Source organism: Seriola dumerili, unplaced genomic scaffold (assembly GCF_002260705.1).
Source record: "Seriola dumerili isolate Sdu_G_001 unplaced genomic scaffold, Sdu_1.0 BDQW01000086.1, whole genome shotgun sequence".
Taxonomy (NCBI): Eukaryota; Metazoa; Chordata; class Actinopteri; order Carangiformes; family Carangidae; genus Seriola; species Seriola dumerili.
In genome coordinates this window covers 1164504-1182810 of record NW_019174341.1, presented here as the reverse complement: position 1 = coordinate 1182810, position 18307 = coordinate 1164504, and the positions used below count along the sequence as shown (strand labels likewise).

General features: G+C 43.9%; 2 protein-coding genes across 2 annotated transcripts; both read left to right on the top strand.

Moving 5' to 3' along the window:
• The first annotated feature begins 322 nt into the window (after positions 1-322).
• LOC111221390 (alpha-2-antiplasmin-like) lies at positions 323-6647 on the top strand. Its single transcript, XM_022744761.1, has 9 exons — positions 323-615; positions 1815-1883; positions 2010-2244; positions 3222-3365; positions 3471-3513; positions 4054-4199; positions 4637-4779; positions 5512-5716; positions 5931-6647. The coding sequence occupies exons 2-9, from the start codon at positions 1830-1832 to the stop codon at positions 6443-6445; spliced, it is 1485 nt and encodes a 494-aa protein (XP_022600482.1). The 5' UTR covers positions 323-615; positions 1815-1829; the 3' UTR covers positions 6446-6647.
• A 2121-nt stretch (positions 6648-8768) lies between these two features.
• serpinf1 (serpin family F member 1) lies at positions 8769-14686 on the top strand. Its single transcript, XM_022744721.1, has 8 exons — positions 8769-8804; positions 9976-10036; positions 11021-11216; positions 11770-11925; positions 12558-12761; positions 12893-13032; positions 13123-13333; positions 14436-14686. The coding sequence occupies exons 2-8, from the start codon at positions 9977-9979 to the stop codon at positions 14684-14686; spliced, it is 1218 nt and encodes a 405-aa protein (XP_022600442.1). The 5' UTR covers positions 8769-8804; position 9976.
• The last annotated feature ends 3621 nt before the right edge of the window (positions 14687-18307 follow it).

Sequence of the window (18307 nt, the reverse complement as noted above, 5' to 3'; positions counted from 1 at the left end):
AAATTATGTTACTAAATCTAATTAATAATTGTAGTTTGTAATTGAAGTAGAGATTATAAATTGTATGTTTGACTTTGTCCTGACTGAGATACAGAGGAGACTTTTTGTCTCCTAACTTGACATCAGTTTGTTTGTTTTGCTGACAGGAGTGGGCCTCTGGCTATTTGAGTAACAAGGAGACAGAGTGTTCCTTTAAGTGAGCTGACTCTGTATTTTGGGGTAAACAGTTTGGCTAAAGACAGTTTATTGTGTTGTAGTATCTGATCAGTGATGGGAGTTATAGCTAATGAATCCATTCAGTTGTAGCTAATTCTCCAATGTGGCTTCACCACCAGGTATTTAGATGGTGAAACCAAAGCCGTTGACCATAGAAACAGTCTAACAGGCAGCCTGTCTCTTTATTTTTACATTGTGTAGTGACCAGCGACACAGCCATGATCCATCCAGGGTGGATTATTAACCAGCCAACAGGGGGGCGGCGGTGGTTGAGTCCAGGCACTACGTGGTCCAGCCTAGAGAAGACTGGCCATATCTGTCTTTACTCTTATTTTTTTCATCTCCTCTTTTAATCCCTTTTGTTCCTCATCGTCTGTCACCACGTCAGACACAGGCCAGGTGAGTTTGGATCGTCTTTCATTTCAGCAAAACCTTCTTCCACCGCATTCTGAGTCTCTGCAGAGAAAATTTGCTGCCAGTCATTTGCAGCGCTGCTTAAATAATCTGTAATTTACACAAATACAGTGATTCATAGAGAAAGTTTAGAGCTGCACTCAGACAGTGATAATGCAACTCCTTCAAGCCATAGGTGCAGTACGTTTATATATATATATATATATACATATACATATATATGAGCATGAAGCTTATCTCTTGTATACAGTGGTGTTGGACTCATATAGTTCATGTAGTTCAGTGAATTGTGTGCTCTGTGTATTCAGTGTATTACAGCTCAGCCAAAAAAAGGCTCTGAAACAGTAACCTTTAGTCTCCCGGTAAACACAGCAGCCATATCTGAAACCTCAAGTGACTCTAAACCTACTGACAGACACCATTACAATGACAGATTATACAGTATTATTGTACAGAAGTCAAATATCAGCTGCTCTGGAGGTTTTTACCAGAGTGGTGGAACTGTACGTTTTGATCCAGACCAAAATATCTTGACAAATATTGGATGGATGGTCATGAAATTTGGTGTAGACACTCCTGACCCCCAGAGGAGGAATCCTACTAACAATGGCGACCAAATGACTTTTCCTCTAGCAGCACCAACAGGGGAAAATCCTACTTATTCACCATTAAAGTTCATGACGAGATACCTACTTTGAGATTAATGCTAGCATACCATGCTAACATGCTAATATAAGTGTGCTAAAATTTTAGGATGTCCTCATGTGCACGTATTGTATTGGTTCGTGTTATGTTGTTGGACTAAATTTGGGCGACTCAACCCTTATTTCCCCAAAACTTTCCAGTTAGGAAATCTAGTTGTGGCTGTCATCATGGAATACCTGTATCCAGGTGGTTGTCACTCATGAAAAGAGCCATTTTCCAATTGAATTTGAGGATAAGTCACAATCTGAGTTGCTCCAGAGTCCTCAGACACAACCAATGAAAAAGTCCCTGCAGGGTGTAGATAACAGAAGTTTGATTAAACCTAAGATTTGCACTTTGGTTGCTGGTTGCCAAAGACAAATTTCCATTATCAACCATGTAGTGGACAAAAGAGCTCCATCTCATCATTAGATAAAAACATGTAATGTGTTTCAGCCTCCATGCTACAATGGACGATGATGTCTCTCTGTGTTTTTCAGGCTGGTTGTTTGGAAATGAAGCTGTGTCTTCTTCTTCTCTTGTTTTGTCTCTGCCACCTGGGACTGACTGTAAGAAGAACCTCAGTCTAGTAAACTAACTTTTTAAGCACTAAAGGGGAATTCTTTATTTGGTCTTTCTCTTTAATGTCTCTGTGTTCTTGAGAACCTGATCCCTGTCTGTCCCTCTGTCTTCAGGAGGAGCCCAGTCCAGGAGCTCCTGATGTTTCCGATTCTGTAGATGAAGAGGAGGAAACGGTTCATGGCTGTAGCGGAGGGAAGGTGTTCAGCCGTGAGGAACACCGGGTGATAGGGGGCGCCATAGAGCGACTGGGTTTACAGCTCCTGGAAAATCTTCCAATTGGTCCAAAGCAGCCAAATGTCATCCTATCACCTCTCAGCCTGGCCTTTGCCCTCGCTCAGCTCACCTTAGGTCAGTCTGAGTTTAATTTTAGTCTTTCATCAGAATCAAGAGTTAGCGTCAAGAGTAAGCAGCTTTGATTTCCAGGTCCAAATTCAGCAGCGTCCAGGACTGAATGTGCACCTGCTGGTAGCGCTAGAGAATTGTAAGGGATCACCAAAATCATTAGGATTTGTCCTTTGGTTACCACCAATGTCTGTACCAGATTTCAGTGCAATCCATTCAATTGTTAAAACATTACAGTCTGGACCAAAATGGTGGACTGAGCAACCAACCACGGGTAGTGTGGCAAAAAACATATTAAATACGAGTTGTTGACTTGTACTGCTAGTTAGAAGCTAGTCAAAATATCTTGACAGATTAGTGTTGTCTCAAATCAAACATGGCATTACTTACCGAAAATAACAATAGCAACACATGGCCGTGCTTGTTGCCCGCTAAGATATCTGCCGGATGCCTTCTGTACGTGATTTAAAAAAAAGGTTAAAAATGTTTTACTTTCCTGTGTTTGCCTCCTGATTCGCACAACATTGAAATGACATCGGCATCACTGCCAAGTACACGTCCTCCTTCCTTGGCCACCATTTTCACAAGTTTGAAAATATGGTGGGGGTCCCTCCTCTTTCATTACATTGACAAGATGGCGACTGTTGAGGCTGAGAAGAGTCCTGTGTTTCCGTATTAATTGCTTGACTGATTATACTTAAAGTGCAATGAATGTAAAAATACGCAAATTGAGACACAGCATGTAGTCGGTCACCTTACCTTTCATCTATGACTACCAACAAGTCAACATTGCAGCATTGTAAGCTAGCTCAAGCATGGCTACAGATCTTTAGTGTCATATTACCTAATTGGAAAAGAAGCTCTACATCAAGAAATCTTTGCACATGTAAAGTCATGTGGAGCTGTTCATGTTGGTGTTTGTTCCATGTGTATTCCTGTACATTCTTCACAACCAATTTGCTCAGGTGGAATTTTTTTCTTAGGCGCTCGCAATGAGACGGAGAAGCTGCTGCTGAAGAGCCTTCATGCCCACGGTGTGCCGTGTTACCATCATATACTAGGAAGCCTTGTACCTCATTTCAGCAAGACGTCGTTGGATGTGGCAACACGCATGTACCTGAGACCAGGTGTGTGCTGACGAGTGTTGAACTTGAGACGGTTTATAAGATGTTTTGTGTAAAACTCATCTTACCCACCTTTTCTGTTTTCTCTCTTTTCTTATATCTCTTCAGGATTTGATGTGAAGTTGTCTTTTGTTGAGGATTCTCTGGCCAGGTATCAACTACAATCATGTCATAAACACTGAATGCAGAGGTAGATGTTGAAGTAGACATGTAGAGTTTGGATGTCCCAATGAATGACAATGTCAAAGGTTTATCACAGAGTTTGGTCAAAACTGTCTTTATTCATTTCAAGCAAGGGTTGGGAACTACAGATCAGAACCAAAATGGTAAACATGTGTTCAAAAGGCTAAAGGCGGGCAGCTGGTCAAACAAGCTAAGACAGGCAGATAAGATTAAAGGTTGGTTCACCACAGTTGGTAAGCAATGACAAACTAGTGAGTGAGGAAGAGCTGAGCTGTAAATACTGGGGAGATGATTGCTAAATGGACAACAGCTGTGGTGGCTTGGGTGGGAAAGCTCTGCAGTGACGGCTGCTGGTCATGTGGGGAATGGCATGGTCTGAAAAGACAGTACAGGTAGTAAGTAGCAAGTTTTTACTTCGTTTATACCAACTGATAGACTCTTTTTTGTTGTCTGATGTTTATATGTGCCATGAATGTTATGGAAGTAAAAAGGTGTGATTTTTTTTCAGGTACCGATCACAGCCCGTCCCTCTGGTCTCTGTGGAAGAAGTCAACCAATGGGTCGAGAATGTCACCAATGGTCACATCCCCAACTTCCTGGAAAGTATTCCACATGATGTGGTGCTTATGCTCATGAACGCTGTGTACTTCAAAGGTGAATCCTTCGACCCCAAAACATCTGTGTATATTGGTTCAGATTTCATAATGAAACAATCCCCATTGCAGTAAGTGTATGCTGACTGTTGAAGTCCTCCATGTGAGGAGCTTGTTGTCCACCAACTGGGCTGAGCAGTATCATTACTGGGGGAAGAACCTTGGTTTCATGCTGGGGAACAATCTTCACAGTTGCTACAAATGCTTTCATTGCGCATTGGAGACCATGGTCCAAGCCAGAAAGTCAACATCATCATGCCACTTTCATATGACCAAACCAGAGACTCTCCAGACGAGTGCAGCTCCTTCAATGAAGTGCTACTTGGCCTCTTCAAATGCAAACTCAGTGGAAGTTCGCTCATGAATTCAGGTTGTTCAAAACAAATTCCTCCTTCAACTTCCTAATGATTCCCTCTTGCTCCTCTCTGTGTTTGTCAGGTGAATGGAAGACTCGATTTGACCCCCAAGTGACCTCAAAGGGAGCGTTCTACCTGGACAGCCAGAACTCAGTGTCGGTGGACATGATGAAGTCTGTCCATTACCCTTTACGCCTGCTGGATGATCCAGAGCTGGAGGCACAGGTAACACCGGCATTCCTGGACACATCAGAGATGGTTCAGATACTGTCTGTTTTCACAAGCGGAGCGATGACCACCATCAAGGCTTTCAAACACTAATCTCCCCTACAAATCAATTTCACTTGAAAATGAGTTCATAAGCATCCTGGATTTAATCTTTTTGGACATTTTTGATCTTAAACCATTGTCACTTAACACAGACAAAAACAGAAGCTATATCGCAATTGTCAGTTGGCCTTCCAATGTTCAGACCCCCAGTTGCAGTTGTGAGCTTTGGACATTGTAAGAAAGGTACAAGCAGCCAAAATGAGTTTCCTTTGCAGGGTAGCTGGTCTCTCCCCTAGAGGAGATTTTGGGATTCTGTTGACATCAGATCAGGATCAGGTTTTCTGGTCACGTCTAACTGGGAAGAGACCTGGGGCTCTGAGAGTTTTCCTCACCCCAACTTCAGATCCCATCTTGAGAGCTAACTTACCTTACTTAGCCTGCTGCCCCTGTTAACTAGATTTCACCATACAGTCAATCATAAACAAGTGTTTTCAGTGGCCATGGTTTAAATAAGTAATGTGTCTACTTTATGACTCATACCATAATTTCTTTATTGTATTTTCATTTAATTTCTTCCTTTTCTCCTGCACCTTTTAACCACTATGTGTTCCTATTGTCAATGTGTTGAGAATTTGTCCATATGAAAGATCAAAACAAAATAAGAGAAAGTCTTTCTCTCTTGTCCAGGTTGCCAGTTTTCCGTTCAAGGGAAACACCAGTTTCTTAATTGTCCTGCCCTTGCCAGGCAGAGAAAACGTGTCGTCAGTGCTTCCCAAACTCAACATTTCCGACCTCTATAGACGTCTACCTCAAGAGAAAACAATGCAAGTCAACTTACCGAAGGTGAAGCTGCAGTACCGCCAGGAGCTCCAGGAGGCGCTGACCAGCATGGGTGAGAATATTATCTTCTTTGAGTCAGAATGGATGTCTGGAAGAAATGACATGGACGCCGTGGTGGTGATTATCTCACTTTCAAGCAGCCTAGTGCCATCATACACGATGTAGTATCATATGATTTGACCTTAGATTACCATGAATGTGCCGATCAGGGGAATGTATCTGGCACTTCAGTCTAACTCTCGCATCTCTCTGGGTCTCTCCATCAGGCCTCGGCTCTCTGTTTTCGGGTCCTGACCTCTCTGGGATTTCTGACCAGCCTCTGAGGGTGACGGGCGTCCGCCACGCCAGCACCGTAGAGCTCAGTGAGGAAGGCGTGGAGGCGTCCGCCACCACGGTTGTGACCTCCATGCGCTCCGTCTCCCTCTTCTCAGTCACCTCCCCCTTCATCTTTGCCCTTGTCGATGACGCCTCCTTGGCCCCTCTCTTCATGGGCATCGTCACAAACCCCGCCCCTGACAACGACCCCATGCTCAACGATGGTCCCCTTGGCAACAGCACCATGAGCGACCAACCTACGACAGACAGTGACAGGGAAAGAGACATAAACAGCAAACAAAGCAGCAAGACAGAGTCAGCAGAAGGCAGCAGCATGGCGTCGTGCAGCGCCCCCTTTGGTGAGAGAGAGCAGCCACACAGTCTAAATGAACTGGAGGGCGGCAACGAGCAGAAGAAGACAGAAGACAGATCCTGCTCTAAACCAGATGACTCTGTCCCTGCCTGAAGAGTGAAATCTTATTCGTTAAGGGAATAGTTTGACATTTTGGGAAATAACGTTTGTTCTCCTTCTTGTTCAGATTGATCCCACTCTCATGTCTGTGCGTGAAATACGAAGCTAAAGCCAGCAACTGATTAGCTTAGCTTAGCATAAAGACTGGAAACAGAGGCAGAGACAGCTAGCCTGGCTCTATCCAAAGGTAACAAAGCTCACTAATTAACTCGTTATATCTCATTTGTTTAGTCTCATCTAATCTCTGCGAGAAAGTGAATAAGCAAATTTCCCAAATGGTCAAACGTTTCCTGGAAAGTAAATTCAGTCGTAGGACAGAGGACGAACCCCTTGGTCTTGTGTTGCTCAGAAGGCATTGTAGTTTAAACATGGGAAAATACAAATGCACTGCAATTATAGTGATCAGTATTCAGTTTTATATGAAAGACTCAACAATTTGAAAAACTAAAACCTCGGGTTTACCAGATTGGTGATGTTTTATGAACCTATCAACTTTCTGATGTGATAAAAGTATTAATATACAGTGTTCAGTGAGTGTGTATAAAGGATATATGAGGCCTGTCAATGAATTTCAGGCTTTATGCTGATGCAAGAACTACACTGTACATATACTGAGAAAACATAAGACTGTGCCATAAACAAAAGCAGTATTCCTCCCAACAAGTTGTGTGCTATGATGTGATGATGATGTCTTTTTTTTTCTTGGAAGATGTTTTATCAACAATGTGATGATTTTAATTTCATATTCAGCCAGGGAAAATAAAGTGTTGACACAAGAGTGTGTTTGTATTGCGGGAAAGAGAGTTACAGTAATTACTTTGGATTTGTTTGGAGGACTTCAGGCTCTCATGTGGATTCACTTGGAGAAGAAAATCCAGCTCTTCTCAGAAATTAAACCCCTTTGTTTTGTATCCTTAGATACCGCTAAACTGTTCCTCTGTTCATATGAGACCTATTTCCAGACTAACATACACCAGTCAAAGGTTCAGTCAAGGTGTTACTGAGATATCGTGTCCATGAGAATGAGACGGACGTACAAATGGACGGACAACCCTAAAACAAAGCCATCATGATTGTTCTGCTACTTTAGGCTCCTTTGCCCTGAGTTTTACCTGCTCAGGCTGTGTACAAACCTTACCTCTTCTGCTAGGACGTCTCAAAATACTGTCTTAATCTAATTCTTATTACCTAAAACCTCAACCCTTTGACTGGTTGGAGCTTGTTTAGAGCCAGCACACAGTCAAGGAGGTGAGTGCTGCCTGACAGGCAAAGATCAGGGTTAACAAGTTGGATAATTTCACAAATTCTTTATTTCTGTGAAGAGGTCCTTGTGGGGGCTCAAGTTGTCCATACAGTAGATCCATGGGTCCCTCAGGGACCTCCAGAGGTCCTTAGGAGGCTACCAGCGGGAGGTTGGCATCCTAATATGTGGGATAAGCAGTTCTAACGGGTTTCCATGGGTGGTCTCAGTAGACCTTAGGAAGTCTCAGATGACACTGTACAGACTCCACAGGTCGAACAGAGGTTCCATTAGACCCACACAGAGCTCCTGGGTTCCCTGCTGTGGTTCCAGTGTTGTAGGGGTTTCTTTGGGGGTTTCTAGGGATCTCTGTGGGGTTCTGAGGCAAAACCAATTAAGGATCTTTTAGGAGGTTCCAGGGGACATTTGGGGTTCCTGGAGACCACCAGGGTACTCCAGAATTACAATGTGTCTTTAGAGGATCTTGACATGTCTTCAGGATTTCTTAGGTGGTTCCACATTAAGGACAGCTACCAGGGAAATGCACCTGGAACCTGATAAATCAGAGTTATATAGGAGGTCCAGGGGGTCCCAGGGACCCCTGTAGGGCTCCACCATCAGGACCAGTTTCTTTTAAATGTTTAAAACGCTGCAGAGGAAAAATAATGAAACGATCTCCCTGACCTGAGTCTCAGGTTTAATGTTTAATCCGCTCACATCAACCTAAATATTGACACATGGGATTAAAAATTATCAGATGAGGGGCATGTGAGCACGTGATGCTCTGCCTGGTCCAAAACCTGGGAGAAGAATCGGTAGAAGTTCTGGTTCAATTAAACCTCAAGATCAGATCAGACGAGATCAGATAAGATCAGATCAGATCAGATCAGATCAGATCAGATCAGATCTTCTGACTGTATTCAGACTATATTCAGCAGCTTCTGTCTCACTTGCGCGCTCCCGACGCTCTGCTGGCAGCAGCTGGAAGCGCGCCGCTGTGGGCGCAGAGCCAGGAGGCGTCGGCCGGGCGAAGTCTCGTCTCATCTGCAGAGAGACAGAGACACAGAGAGACAGAGACACAGAGAGACGTGGACCGTCGCGAGCAGAGGAGAGGTGAGTGACTTCCTCACTAACTTTTAACTTTTGCTTCTTGTGTTTTGTGCCAGTAACTGAATGAACGCAGCTACAGTTAGTTCAGTGCTGCAGCTCTTTGTCTCATCAGGTTGATGTGTCGCCATTAAAACCCTCACAGCTCCTGAGACACGGACTCTGTCTGTTTCTACTGTAATAAACACGTTGTGTTCGGACTGATCCCGGTTCTGGTTCCAGGCTGTGAACCAGCTTCAGTCCAGTTCAGCTCAGTCTGCGTCTCTGCGCCGAGAAGCTCGGTCCCAGCTGGAGCTTTTCCACTGAGCTTTATATAAGAGGTTTCACAGCAGCTCAGAGCTCCGTCACATTAATAACCACCACATTATTCCATTGGTGTGAAATCAACCTGGTGAACAGGTGAAGTGTGTTTGACTTTTTAACTCAGTTTCCTCTGAGGTCATTAGAGGCTGTAGAGAGTTTGGAGCCAAGATCAACAGTCTGCAGTGCTGTGGAATAATCTCAGGGTCGTGACCTCCACTTTTGATCCCTGATGTGATCTGAGAGCAGCCAATGAGAAACATTCCTGGTAGACAAGTTCCTGCAGGACACATGTGAGCTGCTCATCTGCAGGACTCTGCAGGTCTCCATCAGTCCTGTTCACTCTTTAAAACCTCACAGATGAAGAGACAGACGAGGAGTCCACATTTCACAGTCATCACTTTACCGTTACCGTGGTTACACGTTGATTTTACTGTGGCTTTTGTCTCATTTCACTTGTGTGTATTTCTTCATCTAACGTGTGTCACCTGCACCTTTGTGTGTATTTCTTCATATTTCCACACAGTGAGTGACACATGATGATGATGATGATGATGATGATGATGATGATGATGAGGAAGAGGAGGAAGCAGAATCAGAGTGAAGTCGTCATTAATCTTCATCCTCTGAACTTTCTCTTTTCAATGACGTGAAATAATCGAGACACTTTGGAAAGAAACTGAAGCTCTGAGGTTTCTGGACGACACAGTCTGGGTTTCCCATCAGGCATGTGGTGTGTGTGTGTGTGTGTGTGGTCTGGGAACCAGGTCCAGATGTGTTCAGAAGAACAAAGGAAACTTTGTGTTTCTGTGACAGTGAGTGAAGCTGCTGCTGAGGTTGTGATTCTCTCATCCTCCTCACTGTGTTTGTCTTTCAGGATGAAGCTAACCACTGTCCTGCTGGTGTTTGGAGTCGTGCTGAGCGTCTGTCAGGCTCAGGTATCCACGTCACCTGTCTCCACATGTTGTGACTGATCCACAGAGAGAGCCAGTGTTTCCTACTGAAGACGTAAATCTTCACAGATGTGAAGATTTATTTAAAGGCTCGGTAACAACACAGCTGCTCACTGCTGGTTCACCTTTGCTGCGTGTCAACAGTTAGTTAACTTCGCCTGAAGCATCTGTGCTGTTGCTATGGTTACCTGCAGGTCAATACACATTGATCTGGAACAGTGTTTGAACTGTTGACCTGGACTTTGTTTGATGTGTCCACACAGCCACTCAGAGGCATCCAGTCAGCCAATCAGAGGCCAGTATTTTTTTTTCTAGTATTTGATTTAACAGGGACAGTTTCATAAACACTATTACCCAGAATGCTATTTTCATCTGTCGTCCCTGGACAGATGTTACAAAGTGTCCTAAACAAGAAGGAGAATATGATCAAGTTATTGAAGAGAATATGATAAAAACATCATCAGACATAAAAGTGTTATGACAAGATTTACAACACACACAAACAGAAGAATAAAACAGATTAAACTGGAGAATAAAAGCTACAGTGCAGAGAATGAAATGAATTAAAAGTCACAAACTTCACTTCATGAAAAGCAGCAACTAAACATACTGAGTTGTAGAAAAGGTTTTCTGGATGTTTGTTCAGATCCCTGGAGAATAAAAACTGAAAGCTGCTTCTCCAGGTTTTACTTTGACTCTGGGAATAGTAAACAAAGCAGAACCAGACCACCTGACAGGTCTGGGTGGTTCAGGATGTAGCAGCAAATCAGAAATGTATTTTGGACCTAAACCCTGCAGGGCTTTATAAACCAGCAGCAGTATTTGACTGGTCTCACTGGTTTTCCTGACGCACAGGACTCCAGCACAGAATCACTTGATACCGGATTCAGTAAAAACAGCTGGATCTCTGTAGCTGTGCTAACACGTTTAGCGGGTCTGCTGACTGTTGTCTCTGTTGATCGGTTGCAGTCGGACACCGGAGGCGAGGAAACCGGTGGCGAGGAGGAACATGTGGAGCTCTTCACCACACCGACGGCTAAGATGGCCGCCGCCACCTCGGACTTCGGCTACAACCTGTTCCGTGCTCTGGCGAGCCGCGAGGCTGCGACCAACATCTTCCTGGCCCCCATCAGTGTGTCTGCGGCGCTGACTCAGCTGTCCATGGGTGAAGACACAAACACACGACAAACTAAAACCCAAATGGTGCTTTTGGCTTTAGCCGCCACGGTGTGTACGGGCCCCTCGGCCAAACCGGTCGAAATTTATTCCAGATTTGTTTCCTGCTCCGCAAAAGAACCCCACAGGTATCAGGTGGTCAGTGGCGTCACATTGTTAGTTGTTTCACATGTGGTGTGTGTCAGAATGACAGCAGAAGAAAATTATACACAGACTCTAAGTTTAACCCCGTTTTTCATGATTACTGACTAAAGATTCAGACTGGGTCTTTCTCAAGGGTTGGGTCCTTGCAGAAGGTGTTTAGAACGGATTTTAATGTCAGAGGTTTGTGTTTTTCCACTTCTTTTCCACTTCCACTGTGACTTCTAAGTGAAAAACTACAAAATGTATTTACATATTAGACCTGGTTCCTCAGTTTGCCTCAGCCAGAAAACAGATTTTGACTTGGAAGAAAGAAAAAATCACCATGCACATGAAAATATGTAACGGGAATTTTGCCAGAAATTTTCAGTTTATGTAATATGATCACTCCTCTCCCACAGGAGGGTCTGAGCGTGCTGAACAGCAGCTGTTCAGGGCTCTAAGGTACCACACCCTGCAGGATCCTCAGCTCCACACCACCCTGAAAAACCTGCTGGCTTCAGTCAGGACGCCTGGAAAAGGCCTGAGCACCGCCGCACGCATCTACCTGGCACGACGTGAGTTCATGTGGGTTGGGCCATGGGAAAAATCACATGTAATTATGTCTCTCAATTATAGTGAAGACTTTTTTCCAACTAAAAACATGGCTGACTTCCATTGCTTTCTCCTAGTGAAAAAAAAACAGACATATAAATAATGTTGGATATAAGAGGAAACTGAATGTATCTCGCAGTCAGCATCTGCAATAAAGGCGTTGAAGACATCGTGGAATATTTCAAGTTATTTTCTGTGGCTAATGACAAAATGATGGACAATTTAAAAAGGTCAAACATAAAGTGACACTGTTGAGAGTCAGAGTTTTTGTTTTCATTATTTTCATTAATGTTTTGATCAGCTGAACTCCAGATATAATTATTCTGTGGGTGAGAGCTGCTCCAGCTCAGAAAAACTCGAGGGCTCAGGCCGCTCACTGTGTGATACTAAGCAGTTCGTTTGATGTGTCATCCAGCTACATCGAAATGTTAAAGTATTTCCACCTGTTCCAGGCACGCTCGAAGGTCGGCTGAAAAGTCCGGTGTCATACAAAGAGGAACAAGATGCGATAATGCTATTACTTTTTTATTTACTACTAATTTGCCAAAACCTGAATCTTACTCATTAAACTATCTTTTTGTGCGGCTGTTTTCAGGACTTCGTCTGAAGCAGGACTTCTTCGGGCTCGTGGAGCAGCAGTATGGCATTCGTCCCAAGGCCCTGCAGGGAGGAACCAAAGATGTGAAAGAAATCAACGACTGGGTGACTCAGGAGACGGGCGGGAAGGTGCAGCGCCTCCTGACCAAAGCCCTCTCCCGAAACGCTGGAGTGAACGCCGTGAGCGCCGCTTACTTTAAAGGTGAGTCAAACTCTGGCTCCTGCTGGTGGACAGTGTTGAAGTTGCTTCTTGGATTAAAACTGGACTAAGGTGAGTATAGAGTTGAGGATGCATGGATGTCAGGGATGACTGAGTCTTCTGTTTGTGAACAGGGAAGTGGGTGACTCGGTTCGGTCAGAATGGAGTAATGGAGAACTTCCAGGTGGACGGCGGGGTACCTGTGCGTGTTTCCATGATGAAACAGGATAACTACCCTGTGAAGATGGGAGCCGACTCGGATTTGAGCTGCACGGTGAGTGTTTTCCACAGGTAAACTACAAGTATTGATTTGATGGAGAACGTTTTTCTGAGGTCTCTCCTGAACAACGGTTTCCTCCACCAGATCGCTCAGATCCAGATGCAGGACGACATCAGCATGTTCATCTTCCTGCCGGATGAAGTGACCGCCAACATGACCCTGCTGGAGGAGAGTCTGACTGCTGAGTTCGTCCAGGACCTCTCCATGACGCTCCTCCCTACCCAGGTGTCCCTCTCTCTGCCCACCCTGAGGCTCAGCTACTCCTCAGACCTGCTGCCGCTGCTCAGCGACCTGGGTGAGTCCTCAACCAGAACCAAATCCAGGTCTGACAAACAATGACCTTTATATTCATGCAAATATAAGCACCAACACTGAACAGATAGAGATATAATTTGTTCAAATACCAATTAAGCCTTGAGGTAGAATTCACACCTGCAGGCGGTCGAAGCTGAATCACTCCTGTTGACTCAAAGTAAAAGATTCACTCTTGTCTCTCATGAGCCTGAAGCTACAACTCATACTCGTCTCTGATTGGACAGGTACTTTCCTTGAGTCGCTTCTACACTGGTGCACAAGTAGTTGATGTCTGAAGTGATGTGTTTCCATGCATCGCTTTTCCTGTTCAAGACCTGGCAGCTTGTAAAGAAACCGATGGAGATGATCGGCTTTCGAAGTTGTTTTGTTCAGTGGAATTGGAGTAGAAAACAACTTTTTGAGTTTTTATTTTATAGAGTTGAACTTTTCTAAAATGGCCAGAGTCGACCAGAACCAAAACACTGAGGCAGAGTGATGTTTGTGTCCAGACCAGTGTCCTGGAAACACAGGAGAGGTGGGAACAACAAGCTGCTGAACTGGAAAGACTCAGAAAAGACACTTAAATAAAGCGTGCTATCATCTGCAAATGGGATCACCTCTATATGTTTGAACATGGAGGTGAAGTTAATTCTTGATCTTAGGTTCACATCTGTGATAAAATATCCTTAATGCGAAACTTTCAATTGATTTCTGTCCGTCCATTTTCAACTTCTTCATCCGGTAGTCCAGTCCAGGTGGCAAGGTAGTCTAAACGACCCTCTCCCCAGCAACTTTTTCCAGTTCCTCCAGGGGGATCCTGAGGCGTTTCCAGGCCAGATGAGATATGTAATCCGTCCATCGGGTTCTGGGTCTCCTCTCAGTTGTATGAGCCCCGAAGCTCTCCACTGGGAGGCGCCCAGGAGGCAATAGATTCAATGTGATGCAACATTTGTTTACCTTTTTATTACAGTGTGACACGTGTCTCATCACGTAACGTTATTTGGCACCTGCAAAGTCATCAGTATTTTCTTTTATTGACATATCTACATCTGTATCCTGCTCTCCCTCCCTCCCTCCCTCCCTCCCTCCCCACCTCCCTGCAGGTCTCTCTGAATGGCTAGACAACCCGGACCTGGAGAAGATCTCAGCTCAGGCCGCCAAGCTCGTCAGCCTCAATCACAAAGTTGTCATGGAGACGGCGCCCGAGGGGAACCAGTACCCCAGCGCCACCTCGGCAGCCAGTCACCTGTCATACACAGTGGACCGCCCCTTCCTCTACCTGATCCGGGACGAAGCGTCAGGGGCGCTGCTCTTCATCGGCAGGGTGGTCAACCCCAAGGACCTGAGGATATAACACACACACACACACACACACACACACACACACACACACACACACACACACTGTTAGCAGGTCCTGGGAGGGACATCAGGTATTTGCTTTGCGTTTGTGGGGGAGACGTCTGCGAGGATATTTGATTTGATTTTACATGATTTGTTACTTTTCATGTTGAAACACGTCGGCGTGATCATGTTAATCTGACGGGAAACTCAAACACACGGGTGATACTCTGACTCACCAAAGGACTGTCTTTTTAAAGAAATCAAATATTGTCATTTGTGTTCAAAGAAATAAACACGACAATGAAACCAGGTGTGTCTCAGACATGTTGTTTTCTTCCTGCCAGATGTGAAGGTTCAGAATCAGTCGTCAGCTACGAACCATTAGATCATCTGAGGATGTTCCTGCTCTCCAGAAGATCAATCCTCATACAGACGTCACGTTTCTGTAGTTTTTCATTGTGTTTTCTCTTCAGCTATGTCAAGATAACAGACGTCGTTATCCTGAGATAACGAGATATTATCAGGAGAAAACGATTCTGACTGAACCTCATTCACTTATTCACCTTAGCAACAGCCCTTAGTAACTCGTTAGCTGACGAGGACTGAAATGAAAATGATCTTGTATGAAAAGACACTGAGACTTCTCCGATGCATTGATCAATGTGTCGCCCTGACACTTTCACTTTACAGCATTTCAAGTTTCCATCTGCATCTGATCTGTAATTAACAAAGTAAATGTAATGATATAACGAGCTGTTATCTCCAGATGATGGGGTAATTATCTCGTTATCTCAGGAGAACAAGCTTTGTTGACGGAGAGCAGCAGAGAGAAGATGCGTGTTATCTCCAGCAGGGGGAGCTGCAGCTTGATCATCAGCTCGAACCCTGAAGAGAATAAACACAATTAAACCTCCGACTTTGGTTCATTCAGATTATCTAGATGTGAAGCTCTAACTTTACTGAAGTCGGTGTGACACTGGAGCAGCTGCTCTGTTCACCTTCTGATGATCTCTCCACATGTGAGACGTCATGTGATCACGTTCCACAAACCTCCTCCTGCAGGAATGAGGTGGAGCAGTGGCTGTTTTCCCAGTTTACACTGATGCCAGAGAGATTCTCCAAGAGTGATTCTCTTCTGTTTTGTGACCGAGAGTCGACAACACACTCTCATAAAACTGAATTCTGTAGAAAATATGGAAATATCTGAACAAAAGACAGATGTCCAATGCAGTCACAGCAGAACCATCCTCACCATGAGTGCTCAGGAGTTATTACTACATTATCACACACACACACACACACACAAACACACACACACACACACACACACACAAAAAACATCATAAAACTCTCATTAAATAAACAGTTTATAAAAACATTTATTAATTTGTGAATAAATCAGAGGATTTGAAAAACTATTTGAAAGGTATTTTTGAAATAAATAACTGGATTCTCTTTATAAATGAACAGTTAATCCATCAATAAATAATAAGATTTAAAAATGGATTTATGAATAAATACATTTATTAATGGAAGCTCTCTGATTGGTTGGAGAGCTAACCAGCACTGACGGTCCACAGTGTCACAGAGAGGCTAAATGACTATGCTAATCGATTAGCTAATAGGAAAAGCAGCTGTGTGTGTGTGTGTGTGTGTGTGTGTGTGTGTGTGTGTGTGTGTTGAACACATGTGGTCTTGATTTTCCACACAGGCAGATTCCTGGGGTTTCTGAACAACTTCCCAGAAGTCAGTGAGTCCCAGTCTGTGTGTGTGTGTGTGTGTGTGTGTGTGTGTGTGTGTGCGTGCGTGCGTGCGTGCGTGCGTGCGTGCGCGTGCGTGCGTGCGTGCGTGTGTGTGTGTGTGTCCTCTTGCTCTTACTGTCTGGATTAAATAAGCAGCTTCTGTGTGATGGAAACACTCACTTCATCACAGTGGAACCAGAACGTCAGACTGAAACCAGAACCTTCTGTGGAAGAAACAAGCTGAAGACAACTGATAAAGAAATGTTTAAAATGATAAATATAAATAATAAAACAAAGAAAAAAGATGTATATTATATACATTAAAGCCTTTAAATTCTGAATGCACCTTAATTTAAATCTCCACCAGAGGGCGACAAACGCTCAGGAAAAACCTCCTCAGCTTTTCAGAATAAAATCTCAACATTAATCAGATGTACAACCTTTCTCTGTGTTTAAGTTGAAATAATGACGTTTTATCTCTGTATCATGATCACATCAGTGTTTCTGAACAACTTTGTGAACTTGTTTTTTTTTTTTAAAGTGCTAAACAAATAAAGTTTATTATCATCCTTACTATAAATTATAAATATAAAGTTCCTTTTTTTTTAAAAAAATGTTTTTGGGATTCTTTAGCCATGCTAGCAGCCAGCTGTGCTAATTAGCATGTGTTAGCATGCTCTGACTAGAATCCACCTTTTACAAACTGCAGTGAGCTGTTTTGCTGTCGCTGGATCAGTATTTCACATGTTGTGGTCAGAGGTGCACAGTCAGCAGAGGCAAAACAGGCGAATGTGTGGGGCCCCCAGGGGGAAAAGGGCCCCCCGATCGGCACATTTTGCAGTGACAGTCATAAACCCCCTTAAACCTCCCATAAAGACTCTATACAGTGCACTGCTGCTGCGGGCCCCTGGTGATCTGAGCTGTAGCTAGTGTTTAACCATTGAGCTGCATGTGAGGCATTCAGGGAACATCTGTAAACTGTATCGCTCAGTTAATCTGTACAGTGTGAACATTTACACACACACACACACACACTGATCAGCTGATCAGTAAAAAAAGCAGACGCCTTCACTTCCTCTTCCTCAGCGTCTCCGGTCGTCATGATGAAACAGACCTTCAGACTCAGACTTCCTGTCACAAGACGACGACGTCTTCCATCAGTTTGTGAAAACACATCGATACAGACTCTACGTCCATCATCAGATACTATAGTGGTTTGTTTTTCTGCAATGATTTATGTATGAAACTAAACTCTGCAGCGAGACGTCCTGCTGATGGTGGATGAAGAACATCAAACAAAACTCAAACTGATATTGATGAATAATATAAAGAGCTCCTCCAGTGTAAAGGTCTCTGTCCATGTGTTTTATATAAAGCAGGTCTAGGTTCTATATTAATGCTGTGAAGACACACAGCCTGTGTTCAGAAACTGAGCTGTACAAAACACCTTAAGTTAAGATTTTCCTTAAAATCTGAGTGAAAGTTTCCTTAAAATAAAAGAAGTTGAACAAAACACCCTCAAGTTTCATCCTTAAATTGTTGGAGGCTCAGAGCCTCCTCTCTTCTGATTGGCTGACTGACCTGTTGTTACTAGAGCTGCAGAGAGAAGCCTGAGAGAGGAGATGTGAAACTACACTGAGATGGTTTTTATATCTTCTGATGGATCAACACTTCAGATAAAATACAGAAGAAAATGTGGAGATTTAAACATCATGTAAACTGTCCTTACATCTGCTCACATCTACACTGTAGTGCTGTTAAAACATGTTGGTGTTTAAATTAAATGATGCTGAAAGATTTGAGTAAAACCTCAGATCACTGCAGAGCTGAAGTGGAGCAGCTCCTCACGTCTGAACCTGCAGCAGTGACGTGGTGGAGCTGCTGTCTGG

Coding starts and splice junctions, on each gene's coding strand:
- LOC111221390 (XM_022744761.1), top strand. CDS start 1,830: ATGAAGCTGTGTCTTCTTCTTCTCTTGTTTTGTCTCTGCCACCTGGGA. Junction 1,884..2,009: donor TCTGCCACCTGGGACTGACT/GTAAGAAGAACC, acceptor CTCTGTCTTCAG/GAGGAGCCCAGTCCAGGAGC. Junction 2,245..3,221: donor CCTCGCTCAGCTCACCTTAG/GTCAGTCTGAGT, acceptor TTTTTTTCTTAG/GCGCTCGCAATGAGACGGAG.
- serpinf1 (XM_022744721.1), top strand. CDS start 9,977: ATGAAGCTAACCACTGTCCTGCTGGTGTTTGGAGTCGTGCTGAGCGTC. Junction 10,037..11,020: donor TGAGCGTCTGTCAGGCTCAG/GTATCCACGTCA, acceptor GATCGGTTGCAG/TCGGACACCGGAGGCGAGGA. Junction 13,033..13,122: donor ACTCGGATTTGAGCTGCACG/GTGAGTGTTTTC, acceptor TTCCTCCACCAG/ATCGCTCAGATCCAGATGCA.